Source organism: Barbus barbus (genome assembly GCF_936440315.1).
Source record: "Barbus barbus genome assembly, chromosome: 5".
Classification (NCBI taxonomy): Eukaryota; Metazoa; Chordata; class Actinopteri; order Cypriniformes; family Cyprinidae; genus Barbus; species Barbus barbus.
The window spans coordinates 40,205,181-40,225,803 of record NC_136733.1 but is presented as its reverse complement, the minus strand read 5'-3'; the positions used below and the strand labels follow the sequence as shown (position 1 = coordinate 40,225,803).

Genomic DNA, 20,623 nt, shown 5'->3' with positions numbered 1-20,623 from the left:
TACAGCACACATCTAATGGAAATAATTCTACATTTAACACCTGTGCATCTATTTACATCTATTTAGTTCATTGCTCGCTAGCACTAGTTAGTCAGTAAAGTGAACCAAATATTAAAATATTACAAATGTCAAATTGAAAAACAATTATTAACATTTTAAGTTTACTTTTAAACGTCTTCATATACATTTATATACATAAATTTTTTTTGATAAAAAATACTGCTTTGCTTCACAGGAATTAATTACATTTGAAAGTATATTAAAATAGAAAACATTTATTTTAAATTGCAATAATATTTCACAATATTATGTCATGAAATAATATTCAGTATTTGTTATCAAATAGCCTTGATGAGCAAAAGAAACCTCTTTAAAAACCGTATTGATCCAAACTGTTGAACTGCAGTGTATTGTTCAGTAAAAATGATTTCTCAGGAAACCTAAAATATACATCATTTAGTTACACCAAGGGTCAAATCAAATATAAATAGCTCACTAAAGTTAAAAGTTACACACTTATTTGTGTGCGCTGTACAGGTCTGGTGTAAAGAATGCTTTTGCTGGTGACAGAAATGTCTGACCGAAAGAGAGAAGTTTTGCTCAACAAGAAACAAATTAAGAGGAAACATTGCTCCCACGGGTCCTTAAATTTGATACAACTAAACTGAAGAGTTATTAAGGCCTTCGACAGCTTTAAATACGTTAAATGGTATAAGAAATAATTTTTCAAATTGCCTTAAATAGATTTTTAAGAATTCTGTAGATATCTTGTAAATAGTCAAATAAAACTTTCCTTGATATTCGTTGATATTTGTGTATTGAACATGTTTTTGATTGACATCTTTATTTTATTGGGGCTAGTTAAATTGATTTTCGGGCTACCAAAGTCTGAAGAGTTCCTGCCCGAAGGGATACCAGGGATTTACAAATTTTGCGAGCCCTGTATAATGTCCCAAAAGATTTCGAAATGCTGCTCTTTTGAACTTTCTATTCATCAAAGAATCACAAAAACGTACCATGGCTTCCTCAAAAATATTAAGCTGTTTTCAACTGTTTTCTACATTGATAATAATACCACATTTTCTTGAGCAGCAATCAGCATATTACAATGATTTCTGAAGGAGCATGTGACACTGAAGACTATAACCCAACCCAAATATAACCCAAACTTTTGTACAGTAGTGAGTGTGTGTGTGTGTGTGTGTGTGTGTGTATATAAATACAGTTTCTCACAGAAGTGAGTACACCCCTCACATTTTTGTAAATATCTTATTATATCTTTTCATGTGACAACACTGAAGAAAGGACACTTCATATATATATATGTGAAGAGTTCATTTGCAAAAACAGATAAATAATTTTCAAAAATCATGTTTTTTCCTTGTGCATTCCAATTAATCTCAATCAAACTACAGTTGGGTTATTTTGATTAGGTAACTAACACAATAAAACACAATAAAAACATGATGACATACTAAAAAACATGATTTTTTTGAAAATTAAAAAAAAAAAAACAGTTATCTGTTTTTGCATATAAACTCTTCATATATATATATATATATATATATATATATATATATATATATATACAGGTACGTCTAAAAAAAATTAATATTATGAACAATTTTAAGTTTTTTTTATTAGTAAAACTACAATCTGAACAATACTTTTCAGCAGTGCATTAGTAGTTCGTATGCTACACTCTTAGAAAAGTCTGTAAAACTAGGACACAATCTGCTATGTTAATATGAAGGAATTTTCTGCATTGATTTTCAGGTTTTTTACCTGCATTTTTAATTACGCTTTTGTATTTTGCGTTTTCAGGATACAGGGTTACAACGGATAATGCCCTGGAAAACTACTAGTACCTTTTCCATTTAAGTAGTTATTTTTCTTACAGTGTACTAACTGATCAACAATCACAGGTACAAGGTACTAACAAAGTACAGGTACATCTCAAACAATCAGAATATCGTGAAAAAAAAATTTTTTGTAACATTTCAAAAAGTGAAACTTTCATATATTTTAGATTCATGATCCATGTTGCTTGAAGTCCAGTGTGAAGTTTCTGAAGTCAGCGATGATTTGGGCTGCCATGTCATCTGCTGGTGTTGCTCCACTGTGTTTTATCAAGTCCAGAGTCAATGCAGCCGTCTACCAGGAAATTTTGGAGCACTTTATGCTTCCATCTGCTGACAAGCTTTATGGAGATGCTGATTTCCTTTTCCAGTAGGACTTTAGCACCTGCCCACACTGCCAAAACCACTTCCAAGTGCTTTGCTGACCATGATATCACTGTGCTTGATTGGCCAGCCAACATGCCTGACCTGAACCCCATATGGGATCTATGGGATATTTTCAAGAGAAAGATGAGAAACAGTCGATCCAACAATCCAGATGAGCTGAAGACTCAATATTGCCTCAGCAGAGCCACAGGCTGATCTCATGCCGTTCCTCACTGATGCTGGAGTTTGTGCTAAAGGAGCCTCGACAAAGCACTGAGTGCATAAATGAACATACTTTAAAGAACTTGAACTTTTCTGTTTTGCAAATCTTTTGAAATGTCTTACTTTACATGTAATGAATCTAAAATATATGAAAGTTTCACAAAAAAAGTTACAAAAAATTCAGTTTTTCACAATATTCTATTTTTTTTTAGATGTACCTGTATGTGTGTGTCATACACTTTCTTTTTATTCAAATTCTCATTCAATCAAAACTCTAGATGGTTATAATTGGCTCAGAAATGAATGGAAAGTGGTATGTTTACTTTAGATATTTTAGGTATGCTATGCTTGATTTTTTTCTCAGTTCAGATGTCTCTGTCTCCTGTGTTTGTGTTGGACGTGTCTGTGGCGTGTGGATGGACTGCTGGGGTCTGGAAGCACCTGATGGTGTCAGTGAAAAGCAGAATGTAATAACACTGGTATGGCAGATCTCCTGCTCCTCCCCGGAGCTGCTGAAGGGGATGAGAGAGGATCCTCACAGCCTTATCTCTACAGCTCTCGCGGATGCCCTCGCTCTCAATGCCTTCCCATAACGCTGCAGATGTCAAATAGTTACAGTAGCTTGGAAAAAATGTCTAGCAGCACTTGGTTTGATATTTTGTAATCTAATGCAATGGCATTTATTTTAAGTGTGGCTTTAAGTGTCCAAATACTTGATATTGTTTTTATACAGTCAAATATCATTAAACAGAAACTTCCTTTCAACTGCATAAAAAACAGATTGTAAATCATAAGATCTTGAATATCATCTACTGTATATGACGTTCAACACAGATAATATCCTTTTGTTCTGTACAGAAATTAACCAAAAATGTATGAACAAATATCCACATTATATTCAAGTTCACATTCTGTTGATATATTATTTATATATACTTTTCAAAAGTTTTGGGTCAATAAGATTTTTTAATGTTTTTAAGGACAGTAAAATAATAATATTGTGAAATATTATTAGTTTCAAATATTTGGTGTTCTGTTTTACCCAGTCTTCAGCGTCACATGATCCTTCAGAAATCATTCTAATATACTGATTTACTGCTCAATGAACATTTCTGATTATTATGTATAAAAACAAACAAACACACACACACATATCTTTGTGGAAACATTTGCAATTTACCAGGATTCTTTGATAAATAGAAAGTTGAAAAGAACAGCATTTATTTGACTTTGAAAACTTGTATAACATTATAAATGCCTTTACTGTCACTTTTGATCAATTTAATGCATCCTTGCAGAATAAAAGCATACATTTTTATTAAAAAAAACAAAAACTTAAGCTTTCCTTTGAATTGTAGTGTATATATATATATTATTATTTTTTTTTGATCAATTAGTTGAATGAAAATGCGTCCCAACAAGTCTCCAGGTCACAAATTCCCTGGAAAACAATCCTACCAAAGAATGAGTGAGTGTGTTTCCCTGATCTACAGCGAGAGAGATTGAGAGAGAGAGAGAGAGAGATTGAGAGAGAGTAAGAGAGAGAGAGAGAGAGAGAGAAAATGTGGCAAGATCATTGAAAGTGTGTCTACCTCAGCCCTACAGCCCAGGGTTAATGTTGTGGCTGTAAAGTGGGAAGTATTGTCACAGCCTGCAAGATAAGGTGATTTATGACAGAGAGTGTGAGGATAATAATCCCAGCACCACAGGGCAGGGAGAGAGGACGGAGAGCAGGAGTGGAGGAGGGATGTTTTGGCAGGGATTTCTCACCACTGCAGACCTGAAGACTTGAGTGAAAGAACACAGAGTCACAATCAATGAGTCTTTAATCGCCTGAATGAGGACTGAATAGTGAGAAAGAGACAGAGCTGCAGAGATCAAGCTGTATCTACATTCACACTGAAAGAGAGAATTCACACAAAACATGAGAATTCATCATTTCCTCACCCTTATTTCATTAGAATTCATATGGAAACACAAATGAAGATGTTTCGCAAAATTCTAGTTGATTTTACCGTAAAACAAAAGTAAATAATGTGAAGCTGAAAAAAAAAGCACAAAAAGGTTCATATTAGTTGCATGCAAGGGTTTCAATATTTAAATAATTATTTTCTTGAAATTCTTCCAGATGTTTATGGTACTTTTGTGATTAATTTTTTAGCTTGACACCCCGTACTATATGCAGAAGAAAGAAAGTCACATACACTGTAAAACAAAACAAAAAAGTTGAGCAAACTAAAAAAATTAAGGCAACCAGCTTCAGCAAATTTTTGAGTTTTCTCAACTTTTTGTTGTATAAACTTCAAACAAGTTGAGAAAACTAAAAAATCAGCTGAAGCTGGTTGCCTTAATTTTTTTATTTTTTTTTACAGTGTAGGTTCAAATTTTAAATTTCTAAGTAACCCATTCCTTTAATTGCAAAAATGCAAGCATTGGATCCCACAATCAATTCTCAGAACTTCCCAAACATTCTGGCAAGTTATGAACAAGCATTCTTTCAGTAACATTAATGGAAAATTAGTTCAGTCTACATTTTCAAAATGTCGGTACAAAAATATTGTCTCTACATCATTCATGGACCTTTTTCAAAAAAACGTTTAGTTGGATGTTCATCTAACATTTTTAAAACATTACTACTTGTTTCAGAACGTTCAGAGAACATTCAAAAGTAACAATCCCATAATGTTTGCTAAAATGTAACGTTCCCTTGAAGTTTGCATAACTAAGAAAAGAAATGGATGCTCTGCAGTGAATGGGTGCCGTCAGAATGAGAGTCTGATAAAAACATCACAATAATCCACACCACTCCAGTCCATCAATTAACATCTGGAGAAGACAAAAGCTGTGTGTTTGTAAGAAACAAATCCATCAAAGCAAAATAACTGGCCAAAACATATTTTTCACTGTAATAAGCAAAATTATAGACAGAGGGCATGTTATGGATATGCAAAACGTCTCCACGGTTTTCTCTGTTAAATTAGTGCTGCACATACACAAACAACACACTTCAAAAATGATTTTCCAGTGAAGTGAAAGTAGTGCGTGCTGCATGACTGCGAGTGTTTACTGTAAACCGCAGGATGGAGGTTTTGGAGATCATGCAGGTGATGAAGCCGTGAGGCACACAGGAACCAAAGCAGACAACACAAACAGCCCTCGCAGGTATGACGTAGCAAATCAAATGCCTCATTATCTCAGTGGCATATTTATAGTTTTATTCTATTATGAAAAATAGTTTAATAGCAGACTAGCTCACTGTTTTAGGTAATTAGTGAGAAACAAATACAAAGGATTTCTGAGGCGTTGACAGGTAATTTAGCACTTCTCATCTCGTTCAGTTTCATCTCACCCAATCAGAAACTAAACAAAGACCCTCTGCTTACACTTTTTATTGGTATGTCTGGCTCTTATAAAAATGTAAAAACGGCGTTCACTGAAAAAGAAAAAAAACATGTTGGGAAAATATTGTCACTCACAAATTGCTATAAAAAATTATTACAAATGACATGCAACACTGAATTAAATATACATAAAAATAATATAATACTTACTTTTACTTTTGTCATTTAGCAGACGCTTTTGTCCAAAGCGACTTACAAATAAGAAAAAGTCACTAAAACTAAAAGTTACTATATTACTATATATATTATATTACTATATACTATATATTACTATAAATACTATATACCTACATATTTAAGAAAATAAAGAAATTAAATAAAATTGACATGCAATAAAAAATAAAAAGGAGAAAGGCTAAAATTTTCTTGTAAAAACAATTAAAAATATATTTTTTACAATAAAATGTATTACCATTACAATTTCGGTCAGATTTTTAAATAAATTCAAATACATATTTGAATCATTTTCATTTTTGTCCTGTTACTTAAAAAAAAAAAAAGAAGAAAAGTGCACTGGTGCCTGGTTTCACAGACAGGGCTTAGACTAAGCCAGGATTAAGCCATAGTTCAATTAGGACATTTAAGTCATTTTTATAAACATGCTTAGAAAAAAAAAAAACATTACCAGTGTGCATCTTGAGACAATATATTTTATGATCAGTCAGAGCAAGTTTATTTCAGCTGAAACAGCTCAGACTTACATTTTAGTCTAGGACTAGGCTTAAGCCTTGTCTGTGAAACCGGGGGTATAAAGCACACAAATGAACTGGGCTTGGTAGTGTGGCTTAGTGGGTAAAGATCAGGCTGGTTACCAGAAGGTTGTGGGGTTCAAACTTCATAAGGGATGATCCTTGATATAAAGACAAAATAAAAATCAGGTAGAAACATGCTCGTTTTGTGACTACATAATGGAGTAAAACATTTAGAAAAACTGCGGAAGAAAGACAGTGATCTAACTGTGGACATGCAGCAAACATCTGGCCTCTCCTCTAACCTCTCCCTGAAGCATCTCACATCAGCAGAACCCTCAGCTCCTGTGTGAGGGACTGTTTACAACGGTATACAGCAGGGTCCTGGAGTGCCCATGTCCTGCAGAGTTTAGCTCCAACCCTGAAAAAAAACCTCACCTGCCTTTAGCTCTAGTAATCCTGAAGACCTTTCATACCTAAAATATCAGATAGCATATTTCTTTACATAATATATTTGTTCTGTGTATATTTATTATGTATATATAAATACAAAACACATACACTTCATATTTAGAAAATTTATTTTCATATAATTTATATTATAAATATATTTAATATACAAACAAACCTTTTCTGAAATATATACATGCATGCGTTTTTTTATATATATAAAAAATAAATATACACAGTACACACACATATATTATATAAACAAAAACTTTTATTTTGGATGCGATTAATCGCAATATATATATTAGGTTTGTTTTACTAAACGTAATACAGTCTGCATTATGCAACCAAAATTTTTTAATAAATTTTAATCTCATGTTGAAAAAAATATTATTTCTTTGTAAACACATATAAAAATTGCTTCAATTAAATCATTACATTATTAAAAACCTTATCCAGTACTCTGCATATTGAAAATAAAATAATTAAATTTAAATCAAATGGATAGCTTGCTTTGGAAAATATACACTACTATTCAAAAGTTTGAGGTCAGATTATTTAAATTAATTTTATTCAAGAAGTGCATATTTATAAGAAGTGCGTATTGGTCTTTTCAACTTTACATTCATTAAAGTACCCTGTAAAAAATTAATCATGGCTTCCACGAACTTAAAATATGAAGCAGCACAATAACAATTGTTTCACTAAATCATCATATTACTGCAGTAATGGCTCACACAGGAATACATTACACAAACACATAAAAAAATAAATATAAAAAAAAGTTTAAATTGCAATAATATTTTGCATCTGACTGTATTTTGATCAAATAAATAAAGTATTTGGTGACAAATCAGATACTTTTTTCAAAAACTAAAATCTCACAGACTCCACAAACTTCTGAATGATATGCAACATGCTGCATAAATAAATAGAATAGTATGATATTTCACAGATTTGTAGCTATTTACATGCGTTGCACTTAGCCCACCCTCACTCACCCCAAAGATGTCTCAATCCGAAAGACCTCAGAAAAAGTTGACTATAATTGGCCCCTATTCATTTTACCCATAATCCCCCTTTTCTATGGCAATCTTTTGGCATATATGTTTACACAAGGCAGATATTTGTTTCTCCTCCCAGGGCTTTGGACACAACGCAGGGCTGTATAAGCAGCATGAGTGTAAACCCGCCGCAGAAGGGTGATGAGGGCCGTCTGACTCGCATCCCAGCTCATACACACTGATTCCCACTGTCAACCCACAATAGCAGTGGATTAAGACACTAAATATCCACCCAACCTACTCTGACATGTTGACATGTTCTGCTAAGTGTGTTTCAGGGTGGATTTAGGTACATTTGTTCCATTTGGAAAGAGAAAGAAATACTGAAAGCGTGTCGCTGGTTAAAAGGGGCGCTCTAGTCTTTTCTCTCAGTGGGCGACGAGGATGACATTCACTTTAATGGCTGCAGAGAGAGCTGGGAGTTTTAGGGGTGACAGCGTTAACAGTGTCACGGTTTGTGAGAGCCCCGTCCTTAAGCAAACAAACGGAGAGGAATTTCTGCCATTGTTGTTGTGCAACTTTGACTGACAGCTCGGCATCACAGAGGAGCCTGTCAGCGAAGACAGAGGGAGGTCAGACCGTGACCACCCCTGCTGAGAGAGCTGACCTTACACACACACACACACACACACACACACGCACTCACAGACACACAGCCACACACACACAAGCGCGCACAGCCACACACACACACTCACTCGCAGACAGACACACACACACACACACACACACACACGCAGACACACACACGCACGCACGCACGCACGCACACACACACACACACACGCAGACAGACACACACACACACACACACACACACACACACACACACACGCAGACAGACACACACACACACACACACACACACACACGCACACACACGCAGACACACACACGCACACACACACACACACACACACACACACGCAGACACACACACGCACACGCAGACACACGCAGACACACACACGCACACGCACACAGACACACACACGCACGCACGCACGCACACACACACACACACATCGTTTAAAAGTTTGGGGTCAGTAAGATTTTTTTTGAAAGAAGTCTCTTTTGCTCATCAAAGCTAAATTTATTTGATAAAAAAAATACAGAAAAAAAACTAATACTGTAAAATATTATTACAGTTTTAAATAACTTGATATAACAATATAAATATATATATATATATATTTTAAAATGTAATTTATTCCTGTGATGGCAAATCTGTATTTTCAGCATCATTACTCCTGTCTTCAGTGTCACATTATCCTTCAGAAATCATTTTAATATACTGATTTACTGCTTAAGAAACATTTTATTATTATTATTAATGTTGAAAAGAGTTATGTGCTGCATTATATATATATATATATTTTTTTTTTCAGGATTCTTCACTTAATAGAAAGTTCAGTGAATATAAAGTACTGGTTTCTTTGAGAAAAAAAAAACCACTAATATTTGAGGTTTATGTACTTTTATGTTCTTTTTTTTATTGTTGTTTCTATGTTAAAGTCTTATATTGAAATGCATTTGAAGTTCAGTCTTTAACACCCCTCATGTAAGCGCAATTCGATTGCTGCCTACACAGTGTGCTCCAGATCAGTCACTTATAAGAATCCATGGCAGTTAGGATGACACCTTTAGGACCGTTTTTGCATTCTCTGCTTTTCCATTGTTTCTCTATGCAAACATGCCTTAAATGCTCGTGCTTGACCGTTGCACTCATGTGCTGCATCTTTTGCAGTTGATAGCATTCAAGTTAAAAGTTAAACTTTAAAAAAAACCTGGCTTTATTTTTGTAATTCGACTGCCCTGCAAATTCTTGTTTTGTTTTTTTTCCTCAACTTGACATGCCTTTAAAATGCAACTCTCATATTGCAATATGCTGTAAAAAAAAAAAAAAAAAGACAGACATGACACAATGGCCAAAAAACGTGCAATGCATTGCACAGACGCCAACAATTAAAACACTGCCTATGGAAATAACAATCTGAGGCAGCTCACTAAATTCTCACACAATTCACACCATCTCAAAGAAACAGAAGACAGAATATAATCCATCATTATTTTAATGGTGCAATTTGTATATCTTACTACACACACTTATAAATTATCCAGCGCATGGCTTAATGCCAAATCAGGCTTCTCTATTTACAGAAATAAATGACGCCAGGTGACATCAGACTCGCCCTCTCCAGTTTTGGCTTTTAGTGCAAGTCATCATTAGCTGGGCCCTTGAAAGTTGAACCCTGACCCCTCACTGTGTGTGAATGTGGAGATCGGAGCTGCTGTCTCAAGCTGGGTTACGTGTCTAAAGCACATTTCAGCTTTAATTTGAGATGCAACGTTTAAATTTAACAAAAAAAATGTCAAAACTTGAGAATCATACTGGTAACATGACAATTACACTGGTGATAACATGAATATCTGTACACTTTAGAGAAGCATACACCCACATATTTCTGTGTTGTGTGTGTGTGTGTGTGGGTGTGTGTTGTGTGTGTGTGTGTGTGTGTGTGTGTGTGTGGGTTGACAGAGCCAAGCTGTTGGTGGTAGTGAGTTGGGGTCAGGGTTCTTCAGTCAGCACCCCGTCCCTGAGTCGAGCACACGTTTCCCCCCGTTCCCATCAGCCCTGGGTACAAATAAACCTGGTAGCGCAGTGCTCCTCTCCACTCTCAGGCTCATTCATCAGAGCCAGGGCAGATTAGACTTCAAACAAAAACAAACTCCAGCAGCAGATCTTCCACCGCAGACACTCACTTCTGAGTCTATGGCATTCTCCCATTCAAATTTACACGACGGGAAAACTATACATATAACGACATTTAATTAAAGATACAGATTTTAGCGAATGCTAAAGGGACAGTTCATCCAAAAATAACAATTCTGCCATCACATTGTTTCAAACCTGTATGAATGAGTTTCTTTCACAGGACACAAAAGGAAATATTTTGAGGAATGTCTGCATACCAAAACTGTTTGGTTACCAGCTTTCTTCAAAACAACTTCTTTTGTGTTCTGCGGAATGACATCGGGGTGAGTACATGATGACAGAACTTGCATTTTTGGGCGAGCTGTCCCTTTAAGTATGTGACATGGCCATTAAACAATATATGTGAATATAACATGTATTACTACAGCACTTAAGCGAATTCAGAGACTAGCACCGGTCAAGGTTTTTTACAAGTTTAGCATATCTGTTGTTTCATTGGCACTGAAATTACAAATGCAGATGTCCCATTTTACCTTTATTATTTTATTAAACCATTAAAGGCATATTTTGCCCAAAAATGTAAATTCTGCTGTCATTTGCTCACCCTTGTATTCTTCCAAACCTGTATTTCTACTCCGGTGTAAAGGCTTGCATGAAAAAATGATTCTGGTTGCTTTTTTCCATGCTACTGAAACATTCAAGCTGTAAGAATATGACAAAATACCATTACAGAACCATAAAAGCAGCTCATATGACTCTTGAATGATAGTTTTGAGTGAGAAACAGAGAGACCTTCAAGCTTTTATTCACTTATTGGTTATTGAGTTTGAACTTGAGAACTGAATCAGTCCAATTTATCAACGAATCATTCAGACTGGCTTTGCGAACTGGATGAACTGAATTATTGAAGACATGGTTTGTTCAAGAACAGGGCACCACTTTAACGCTGCAAAGAGTGCAACATTTGCAGTCAAAAACAACTTTAATATCATTCTGTTCCTCACACAAACCAATCAAATGAGTTGATAATGCAAGCAATCCAGTGCACAAGATCACTTTTATGATGCTTTTAAGTGGTCCCTATTGTAAAAAATAAAAAATGCAATCAGTATATTTCAAAATTCAGTTTCTTGATGAATAAAGATGGTTTGGATTGATATCAGACTGAGTAAACACTGAAAGACTCTTCATGTTTGGATAAACTACCCCTTTAAGAAAAATGTAGCATTATAATTGCACTTGTACTTATATATCTATATATTTCAACAACGCACATATGCTTTTCATACTTTATCTGGTTTGAAAGTACACAGATGTCACAGATTTCCTGTCACAAAATGAATTGAACTTTTGGGAATAGGTGCAGTTTAACTTCCCTCAAAGCGGGCGGCAGCACCGTGGGCCAAAGCTATTAGCCAAGTACACAAACAACAGATAAGCTAAACCTATGGAGCGATAAATGCCCAGTAAGTGTTCAATTAATCTTAACATTCTGCCAGTGATTAACTGTGACTTGAATTCATAATGACTTCACAGCTCAGAGATTTTTATCCTCGCATGTGGGCGAAAAAGGAAGCTAACACTGCCACCTTCAGGTATCCAGCAGTACTTTTAGGCTTTACCTGGAGAGATCAGGAGCAGGAGAGTATGTTATTGTACCGTGGACTCTCTGCTCCCCCTGTGCACTGGGGAACCTCCTGAAGTCCAGGACTAAACAAGCGCTCTCTTCTGTGTTTGAGTGACACGCCGCTCACCAAGTATTTGTCTACATCTCTGGGAAACGGGGTGGTGTCAGTGCAACGACGGGCCTATCCCATCCATCAGTGTCAGGAGCGGCGCATGACTAATTTCAGAAACATTAGGCCACTTTCTCCAGCGTTTCTCATTTCAGCAAACTGTAACGAGGCCTTAATCCTGATTTATGGCCGTGTTTATCTGTTCGCAGAGGCGCTTCGTGTTGCTCTAACCTGGATCTGCGTTCTTATGCTGGAGAGCAAACATGAGGACCTTATTGGATTATCGTGAGCTGTGGTAAAAAGCTTGGACTTGGTTTAAAAACAATGCATCACAGAAGGACATACTTGTTAGCACTGACCTCCAGAATTATAATATGAAATATCTAGTGCTGACAAATGATTCGTTGTGATGAATCACATGCAAATTAAAAGTGTTTGTGCACATAATATATGTGTGTGTACTATGTATATATAAATACACACACATACAGTATATATTTAGAAAATATTTACATGCATATATTTATAGTCAATATATAAACATAACATTTTTCTTAAGTATATACATGCATGTGTGTATTTATATATACATAGTACAAACACACATATATTATGTACACAACGTTTTTTTTTGGATGCGATTAATCACGATTTATGCATAAATATTTTATGTATATATGATGTATTTATATATATACATAAATATACACAATACACACATCTATTATGTAAACAAAAACTTTTATTTTGGATGCGATTAATCATTTGACTGCACTAGAAATATCATATATTACATCGAAATAGATTTGGTTCTGTGGTTTAAAGGTCTCGGATTCAGAAACTGAGAGAAAGTCTTGCTGAATGCTTCCTGTAATTGCTAACTCACATTATCACAACCTTTCTATTGGTTCCCGTGTGCTCGTGCTATCAGGGAGGGGATGCTTAACCTCAGCAGCCTGTTACTGTGGCGTCCAGACCGGAGCGTTTAGTGATGTTGAGTTTGACGAGCTCCTCGGCGCAGGTGGGGTGTATCCCGACCGTATTCCTGAGGTGCTCGAAGGTAAGCCCACACCTGTGGATAAAAACACACAGACGCTGTATTCATTAGCTATGTTTCCATCCAAAGCTCCGAATTAAACTTGTGCGCAAAATTGGAATATTGCATAAAACATTTGCAAAAAAAGCAACGTTTCCATCCAGTGAGTTGAAGAGAACAAAATAGTCACTGATTAACTTGTGCTAAATATCACAAAAAATCATTTAATTTGCTGCAGTATAGTAGAAGGCACTATACATAATAAAAGCACTTTGACAAGACATTGCTCAAGCATTTTAGATGTTATGCAATGACATCGGTCCATTGGTTGGTCCAGTTTAAGTCTTTTTTGATGCGCATTAAATAATTTGCTTCTGGAAAAAAAAAAAATTAAACTCATACATGGGTATTTTTTGTTTAATTGCCGGAATTATAAGGGCATTCTAACTGTATTCTAATAGGCTTCATCGTGCAGTGAATGCTTTTTTCCCCCCAAAGTTGGACAATGCCAGCTCTCCTATCGTCTCTCAGTCCCTCACAGTCACACATAGGCTACATTATGTCAGGGGGATGTCTTTAAATGCTATTCAAGGAAAAATCATACCTTTTTTAAAAAAGAACTTCAAAAGTTGCGCTTGAACCATTTTGCGTGAAAAATGACGAAAACTTGCTTCAGCTTGTGGGCAGCTTGTTACAGTACCGAGTTCTAATTGGCCAATCGCCGTTATTTAGTTGGTGAATTGTCATAAGTAGGCTAGAGAATTTTAACATTTCACTTGCATGATAAGTTTCACATAATACACAAAATTAATAATCAAAAGGGGATGGTGGTTTTACAGAGGGGATGCTTTTTGTCACCCCCCACAATTCGAGCCCTGGCTATTGTTATTCACTGATTTGAATTGAAATGCAAATGTACGTGCAACGTAACAGACACCTGGCCGATATCAGAACAAATGAATGCAATGTGATTCTAGTGCGGGTTAACAGAGATGTGGAACTTACTGGAAGCCCAGAGAAAAGCCCTGCGTGACCTCGCCAGCGTTCGGCCCGGTGAAATGCAGACCCAGAACGCGCTGCTCTCCCTCCCGTAGACAAACCACCTGAGAAGGACAGAACATGGATTTAGTTATTCGTTGATAATTAAGATCATTCAATTATATTCTGACAGAAATTGGTCCTTTGACTCATCAAGGATGCATAAAATTGATAAAAAATTACATTAATGACATTCATAAATGTTATAAATATTATCTATATCGAATACGTTTTGCTATTCAAACTTTTGGAACGAACCCTACACAGCAGTGGTCCTACAAAAGGTCAACATCATCAAGTTACAGTATTTATATCCACACATTATACTATTTTACTATCCCCTTTCAAGATAGTAGTGCAAAGAACAGTCTTAATTTCTCAAAAGAACTACAGACTGATGAGCTTATAGAGAAATATATATTTTTTTCAATCAAAATGTCCAAATCTGTAAGTGTACTCAATACAAGCAACTGCAAAAAGACACTGTATTGCAATTTCTGGACTACATTATGCACTACAGCCATTTTCAGGTGTGCGGAAGGTTTTAAATCAGCGTATTAGAATGATTTTGTAAGGGGTATGTAATAATTTGTTTGTAAATTGGAGCAATGGCTGCTGAAAATGGGAAATCACAAGTAAAGATCAGAGGTAAAAAAAATCTCAATTTATCTAAAACTAATTATTTCATACAGTAACAATATTTTACAGTATTACTATTTTTGACTGTTTGGATCAATTAATTGCTATTTTAGTGAACAGAAGCATCAATTTCTTTCTAAAACTTAATGTCTTTGAATAGTAGTGTGAACCCTACATCAGAAATAGACAGAGACCAAAAGCTGAAAACATCAGACCATTGAAAAATGAGAAATCAATCATTTTAATTGTATTTAAAGGGGTCATGAACTGAGAAATCAAAATTCCCTTTATCTTTTGACATTTAAGAGGTCATTGTACTATAAAAACATCCTGTAAGTTTCAGAACTCAAAACTTTCTCGTTAGTCTAAAAACAGCTTATATTGAAGGCAGTCTGCCAAAACGTCAGCTTTTGTAAAGTTCTACTCTATGATATAATATTGTGGATAAGCACCGCCTCCGCAGAAGATGATCAACACCTGCCTCTACATCACTGCCTGTATAGCCACGCCCACTGATTCTACATCACTGAAAATAGCCCTTTACTTCTAAATTATGTTTTTTGATGTAAAAATCATGGCAACATTATAAGTGGACCTCAGAAAAAGCATAAAATAATAAAAAAAGCCGGTTCATGACTGCTTTAATTGTTAGAGAAAACTAGAACTGGTGTTTGTCCATGCAAAAGTCAATGCAATGATAGGGGGTTGAGGATAGTTGCCTGGGTGTTGCTAAATGTTCTGAGTGGTTTTTAGCGTGTAGCTACAGTATATTGTTGATAGGAGGATCGTTTTTAATTTGAAGTTTGATTCTGTGTCAGTTCCCTTTTTTATATCACCAGTCATCTATATATATACAGTGGTGGCCAAAAGTATTTTCACCAGCTAAAAAATGGTTTTAAGTCCGTTATTTCTATCTTTTGCTGTAGTGTGGCAGTAGGAAATATCAGTTTACATTTCCAAACATTCATTTTACATTATTACAATTAATGGAAAAACTAATGTTTGGAAATGAAAACTGATATTTCCTACTGCCACACTACAGCAAAAGATAGAAATAACGGACTTAAAACCATTTTTTAGCTGGTGAAAATACTTTTGGCCACCACTGTATATATTTCTTTTAAAGTACCTTAATGTAGCACTGAGTGGCATCTCTCTCAGACACGGTGAACTCCAGGGGTTTGTAGAAGGCATGGTACACCTGTTAAACCAGACAACACAAAAACTATGATGCACCAACAACAACATCATTTCCTGCATCCTCAACCACTTGAGCTCGTCATTTTAGACAAGCACTTGGAAACAAGTCCTGCTACTGTTATGGTTTGTGTCCGTGTTGCTGCTTTAAACATTTTTGGGGTGCTGAAATCGTACATATTGAACACGTTTAAGAGCGAGCGTGCTGACACATGTTGCTCACAGCTGTGAGGGCCAATGAGATGCTAGGTTTTTGATCATCTCTCATCAACCTCTCCAAGCATCAGTCAGCCCTCTTGCACACCTGTCAATCAAACCAGAGGCACACCCCTTTCCGAATGCTTTAGGGCCACGCAGGTGTGCGAGGGCCCACTATACACATACATGCACGCATACAGCACTCGCATAATAAATCCATATCAAGAGCATTTTTTCATATTTTAAATTTTGCATGCATGCTCAGTAGTAGTAGTATTTAATGCCATGTCAGCATCTTAGACTACTTTCATGGCAAAAACAATAAAAAAATACAAGTATAACAAATACAATAAAAACCAGCAAACAAACAAACACGAGTTATATTACACAAGATCATTTACTTGATGTATGCATGTTCAAAGGAATTGTAAAATGGCTGATAAACACAAACATGTAGCCGCAATTCAATTACTAATAAAACTTCTGTGCTTGCTTGGCAAATGTACAGAGACCACGGTTAGTAAACTATATTACTTGGTGGAAGAAAAGTTTATGGCTATTATTAATGATGTATTGAACATTTATTCATATTGCACTTAATGCTAACAGCACCCATGGTAAAATTGCTGTATTTTACCTCAATCTGGTCTTTGCCATGTCTCCTTTCAGCTTCTTCTTCAGACAGACCTACACAGCCGTACTCTAGTGGAGTGAACACTGTAGTGGCCACCTGCACACACACACACACACACACACACACACACACACACACACACACACACACACACACACACACACACACACACACACACACACACATATAAAACACATACAGTATGCAAAAGACTCAAGCAAACTAATCAGCAAACAAAACAAAACAATTTAAATGAAGAAGATTCATATAATTATTAGTAAACATATAATTTTTAGTAAAAACAAAACAAGCCAAACAAATCAAAGCAAGAGAAGCAATAGAAAATTCAATCTCACAAAATGGGACATTTCAAATAGATATATTGCACTAAGATGTTATTTTCATGACAATATCCTCACAGTTAATTCTTATTACAGTAATTTGTCCAGTTTTTTGTAATTCCTGTTATCCTCAAAGATTACGATTACATTATCATAAAAGATACCGTAACAAGAATATATATTTTTTAAATAAATCAGCATAAATAATTTTTGTACCATGTATTTTTTTTGCTTTTGTAATTGTATTAATTATATTTAATAAAAATGTGAAACATTTGTAATTATACATATATAAAAAAATATATAAAAAAAGTGTAAAATACTAATGAAAATGTTTTATAGGAAGGTAAAACAATTAAGTACAGGTAGTATATCAAATACTACTGTGATTTATCATTACAGTGATGTTTTACGGTACTGTACCGTAAGTGTTTTCATTTTCCCAAATATCACAGTACAAATGATCATAAGGGTAAAAAATAGACCTCACTCTCTTTATGTTGAAATATAATTTCTTATTTGTTCCTTTTGCTTTTGAGGTGAAATATGTTTTTGAGAGGCGTCGTGCGATTCGCTCAGAAACCGGTAAAGAAACAAAGAGTGAATGAGAATAAAAGCATACTGTAACAGCAAACTCACATTCTCATAATTCATGAGCTCAGTGGAATGGCCCATCAGTCTGCGGGCCAGGAGCCTTCCGGCCTTAATGGCTGTCGGGGTCAACTCAGGACGACCCTGAAACAGAGCAGGAGTTGGCGCACACACACACACACACACACACACACACGTTAAATATGTTTTCTTTATATTTATTAGAAAAAATAACCCTCTATCACTCTCTATTCTATCTACATGTTTTCTTTTTATTTACTATAAAAAACAAACGTGTCTCATATTATTACATTGCTTTTTTGTTGGTTTTGATTGCTTGTATTGCCCTCATTTGTAAGTGGCTTCGGGAAAAAAAGTGTCTGCTAAATAAATGACTAAATGTAAACGTAACTGGAGACTAATTGAAATAAATTGTTAAGTTGAAGTCTTAACATTTAATTAGAAATGCAAAATAAACCAAATGACAAAACATAAAATTATTAAAACTTAAGCTAAAATTAAACTATAAAAATAAAATCAAAATATGAATTAATACTATAATAGTAGACTGCATAAATAATAAGTTCTGGGCAGGGGCCTGTTTTATAAAACAGGTTTAGTCTGACTTATTGTCAGTTGATTCGGTTAATAAACCTGGTTTATTTGGTAAACTTGTTTTATGAAATAGGCCCCAGGTGAGATGCACAACAATACAACAGTAAAGTTGTAAATAATAATTTCCTTTGCATTATGTTCAAATGCCATGTCGTTAAGTGTAAATCTGTGTGCGATTAGCCTGATCAGACATTTCAGAGATTAGTATCATCTCAACATTACACAGCTGTCCGTCACGATGATGATTACAGCGCAGAGGTGGATGGCTGCCAATCAGGGCTGTGAAAAACATGCCTACAGTAACAACACAGGAACATGCAGCACCGTGGGGCGAATTCTCACTCACTGACTAATGGCATCAGCAACCAGTCTGATAACTTCTGTACATCCTGCTGTCCAAGGAACCGCCTTGTGTGTGTGTGTGTGTGTGTGTGGACGCCACCCAGGCAGCTCTATAGTAAATGCATTTCTTGGCAGTAACCAGGTGCAGCTCAACATCTTGTTTTCTTTCATTAAAAAATGAGAAGTGATGCACTTTGAAAGGGGTGTAAAGACTAAAAGGCGCTTCTTCTGACTAGTTTTGTGGCTCTGTGTGCGCGCCAATAATCACACAGCTGCTGCGGATGACGGGCAGCTGCGATATTTGATCCCGGCAGCCAGTTGTGTCGGAGATCTTACGGGGCGACGACCTTCCAGGAGAGCGACTGAACTGACAGACAAGAATATGCTGTAGATGTGTTGCTTTCAACATATAGGCTCATTGGAAATACGTGCCTCTACCTACATTTCTGCAAAACTCAAAACGTACCTATACAGTAAAAAAATCATTGAGAAAACTTAAAAGCTTAAGGCAACCAGCTTCAGGAGATTTTGGAGTTCTCAACTCGTTTTTGTAGGAGATTTTTGAGATTTCTAAACTTTTTGTTGAATTTACGAAAACTCAAATCTGCTGAAGCTGGTTGCCTTAAACCTAACACTTTATAATAACTGCACTGTTAAGCATTAGTAAATAGTCAATTCATCCTTTATAAAGCACTGTTTCAACATTAATAGGCAGCAGTAAGCAGTTTATAAATACAGCTATAAATGTTTCGTTCTTGAGCATATCTATAATGTTTAATTGTATTTTCATACTTTATTAATGATCAATTTATCTAAATTATTTACAAACCAGTTATTTAGGAGTTGTCAGTGGTTCATAAGATCATTTAGAAAGTATGATTAATAAACTACTTATTATTTAGACACATGATAATATTTGCTCCGTGTGTTAATAAATGCTTTATTAACACATATTCCTGCTGTAATTCATGATTAAGTCAGGCAGTTATAAAACATTTAGCAGTTGCCAGCCATCTATTTGTGTGAGCTCATCTAAAGTGAGGACTATTTAAACCTTGTAAAGCATTTATAAAGCAGATTTAAAGGCTCATTTATCTCCCAAACACAGAGGGATACAGAACACAGAAATATTTTTAAGATGCAAAAAATGAAACACTTCATAAAAAGTGAAAAATAAACCTCTGCAGTTTCATATCAAAACAATATAAATAAATCAAGTGCACAGTTGTACGGATTCATTTTTTTGCATCTTGAAATAAATATTTCTGAGTTCTGTATCCCTCTGTGTTGTGTGTGTTTAACTTTTAAAGCCTTTAAATCTCCTTTGTAATAGATATGCTTATAAAACAAGAACAATGCATTATAAAGGATTAACTGACTATTTACTAATGCTGACCTCATGATTCATAGCGTGCAGTTATTATAAAGTGTTGCCAGTTTTCTCCACTTTTGATTTTTTACAGTGTATATATATATATACGAATCGCTG

At 35.3% G+C, this 20,623-nt stretch overlaps 1 protein-coding gene across 2 annotated transcripts in view; it reads right to left on the bottom strand.

Annotated features, from left to right (window-relative positions):
• Positions 1 to 10,113: 10,113 nt before the first annotated feature.
• Positions 10,114 to 20,623, bottom strand: part of LOC306870141 (thioredoxin reductase 2, mitochondrial-like) — a 28,675-nt gene continuing 18,165 nt past the window's right edge. For both annotated transcript variants that reach the window (XM_079417247.1, XM_079417246.1), the window contains 5 exons: positions 18,226 to 18,321; positions 17,249 to 17,341; positions 16,346 to 16,417; positions 14,545 to 14,642; positions 10,114 to 13,575 (listed from right to left, as the gene is read on the bottom strand). In XM_079417247.1, the coding sequence (XP_079273373.1) occupies positions 13,452 to 13,575; positions 14,545 to 14,642; positions 16,346 to 16,417; positions 17,249 to 17,341; positions 18,226 to 18,321 (483 nt within the window). In that variant the 3' untranslated portion in view covers positions 10,114 to 13,451. The remainder of the gene's footprint in view (positions 13,576 to 14,544; positions 14,643 to 16,345; positions 16,418 to 17,248; positions 17,342 to 18,225; positions 18,322 to 20,623) is intronic.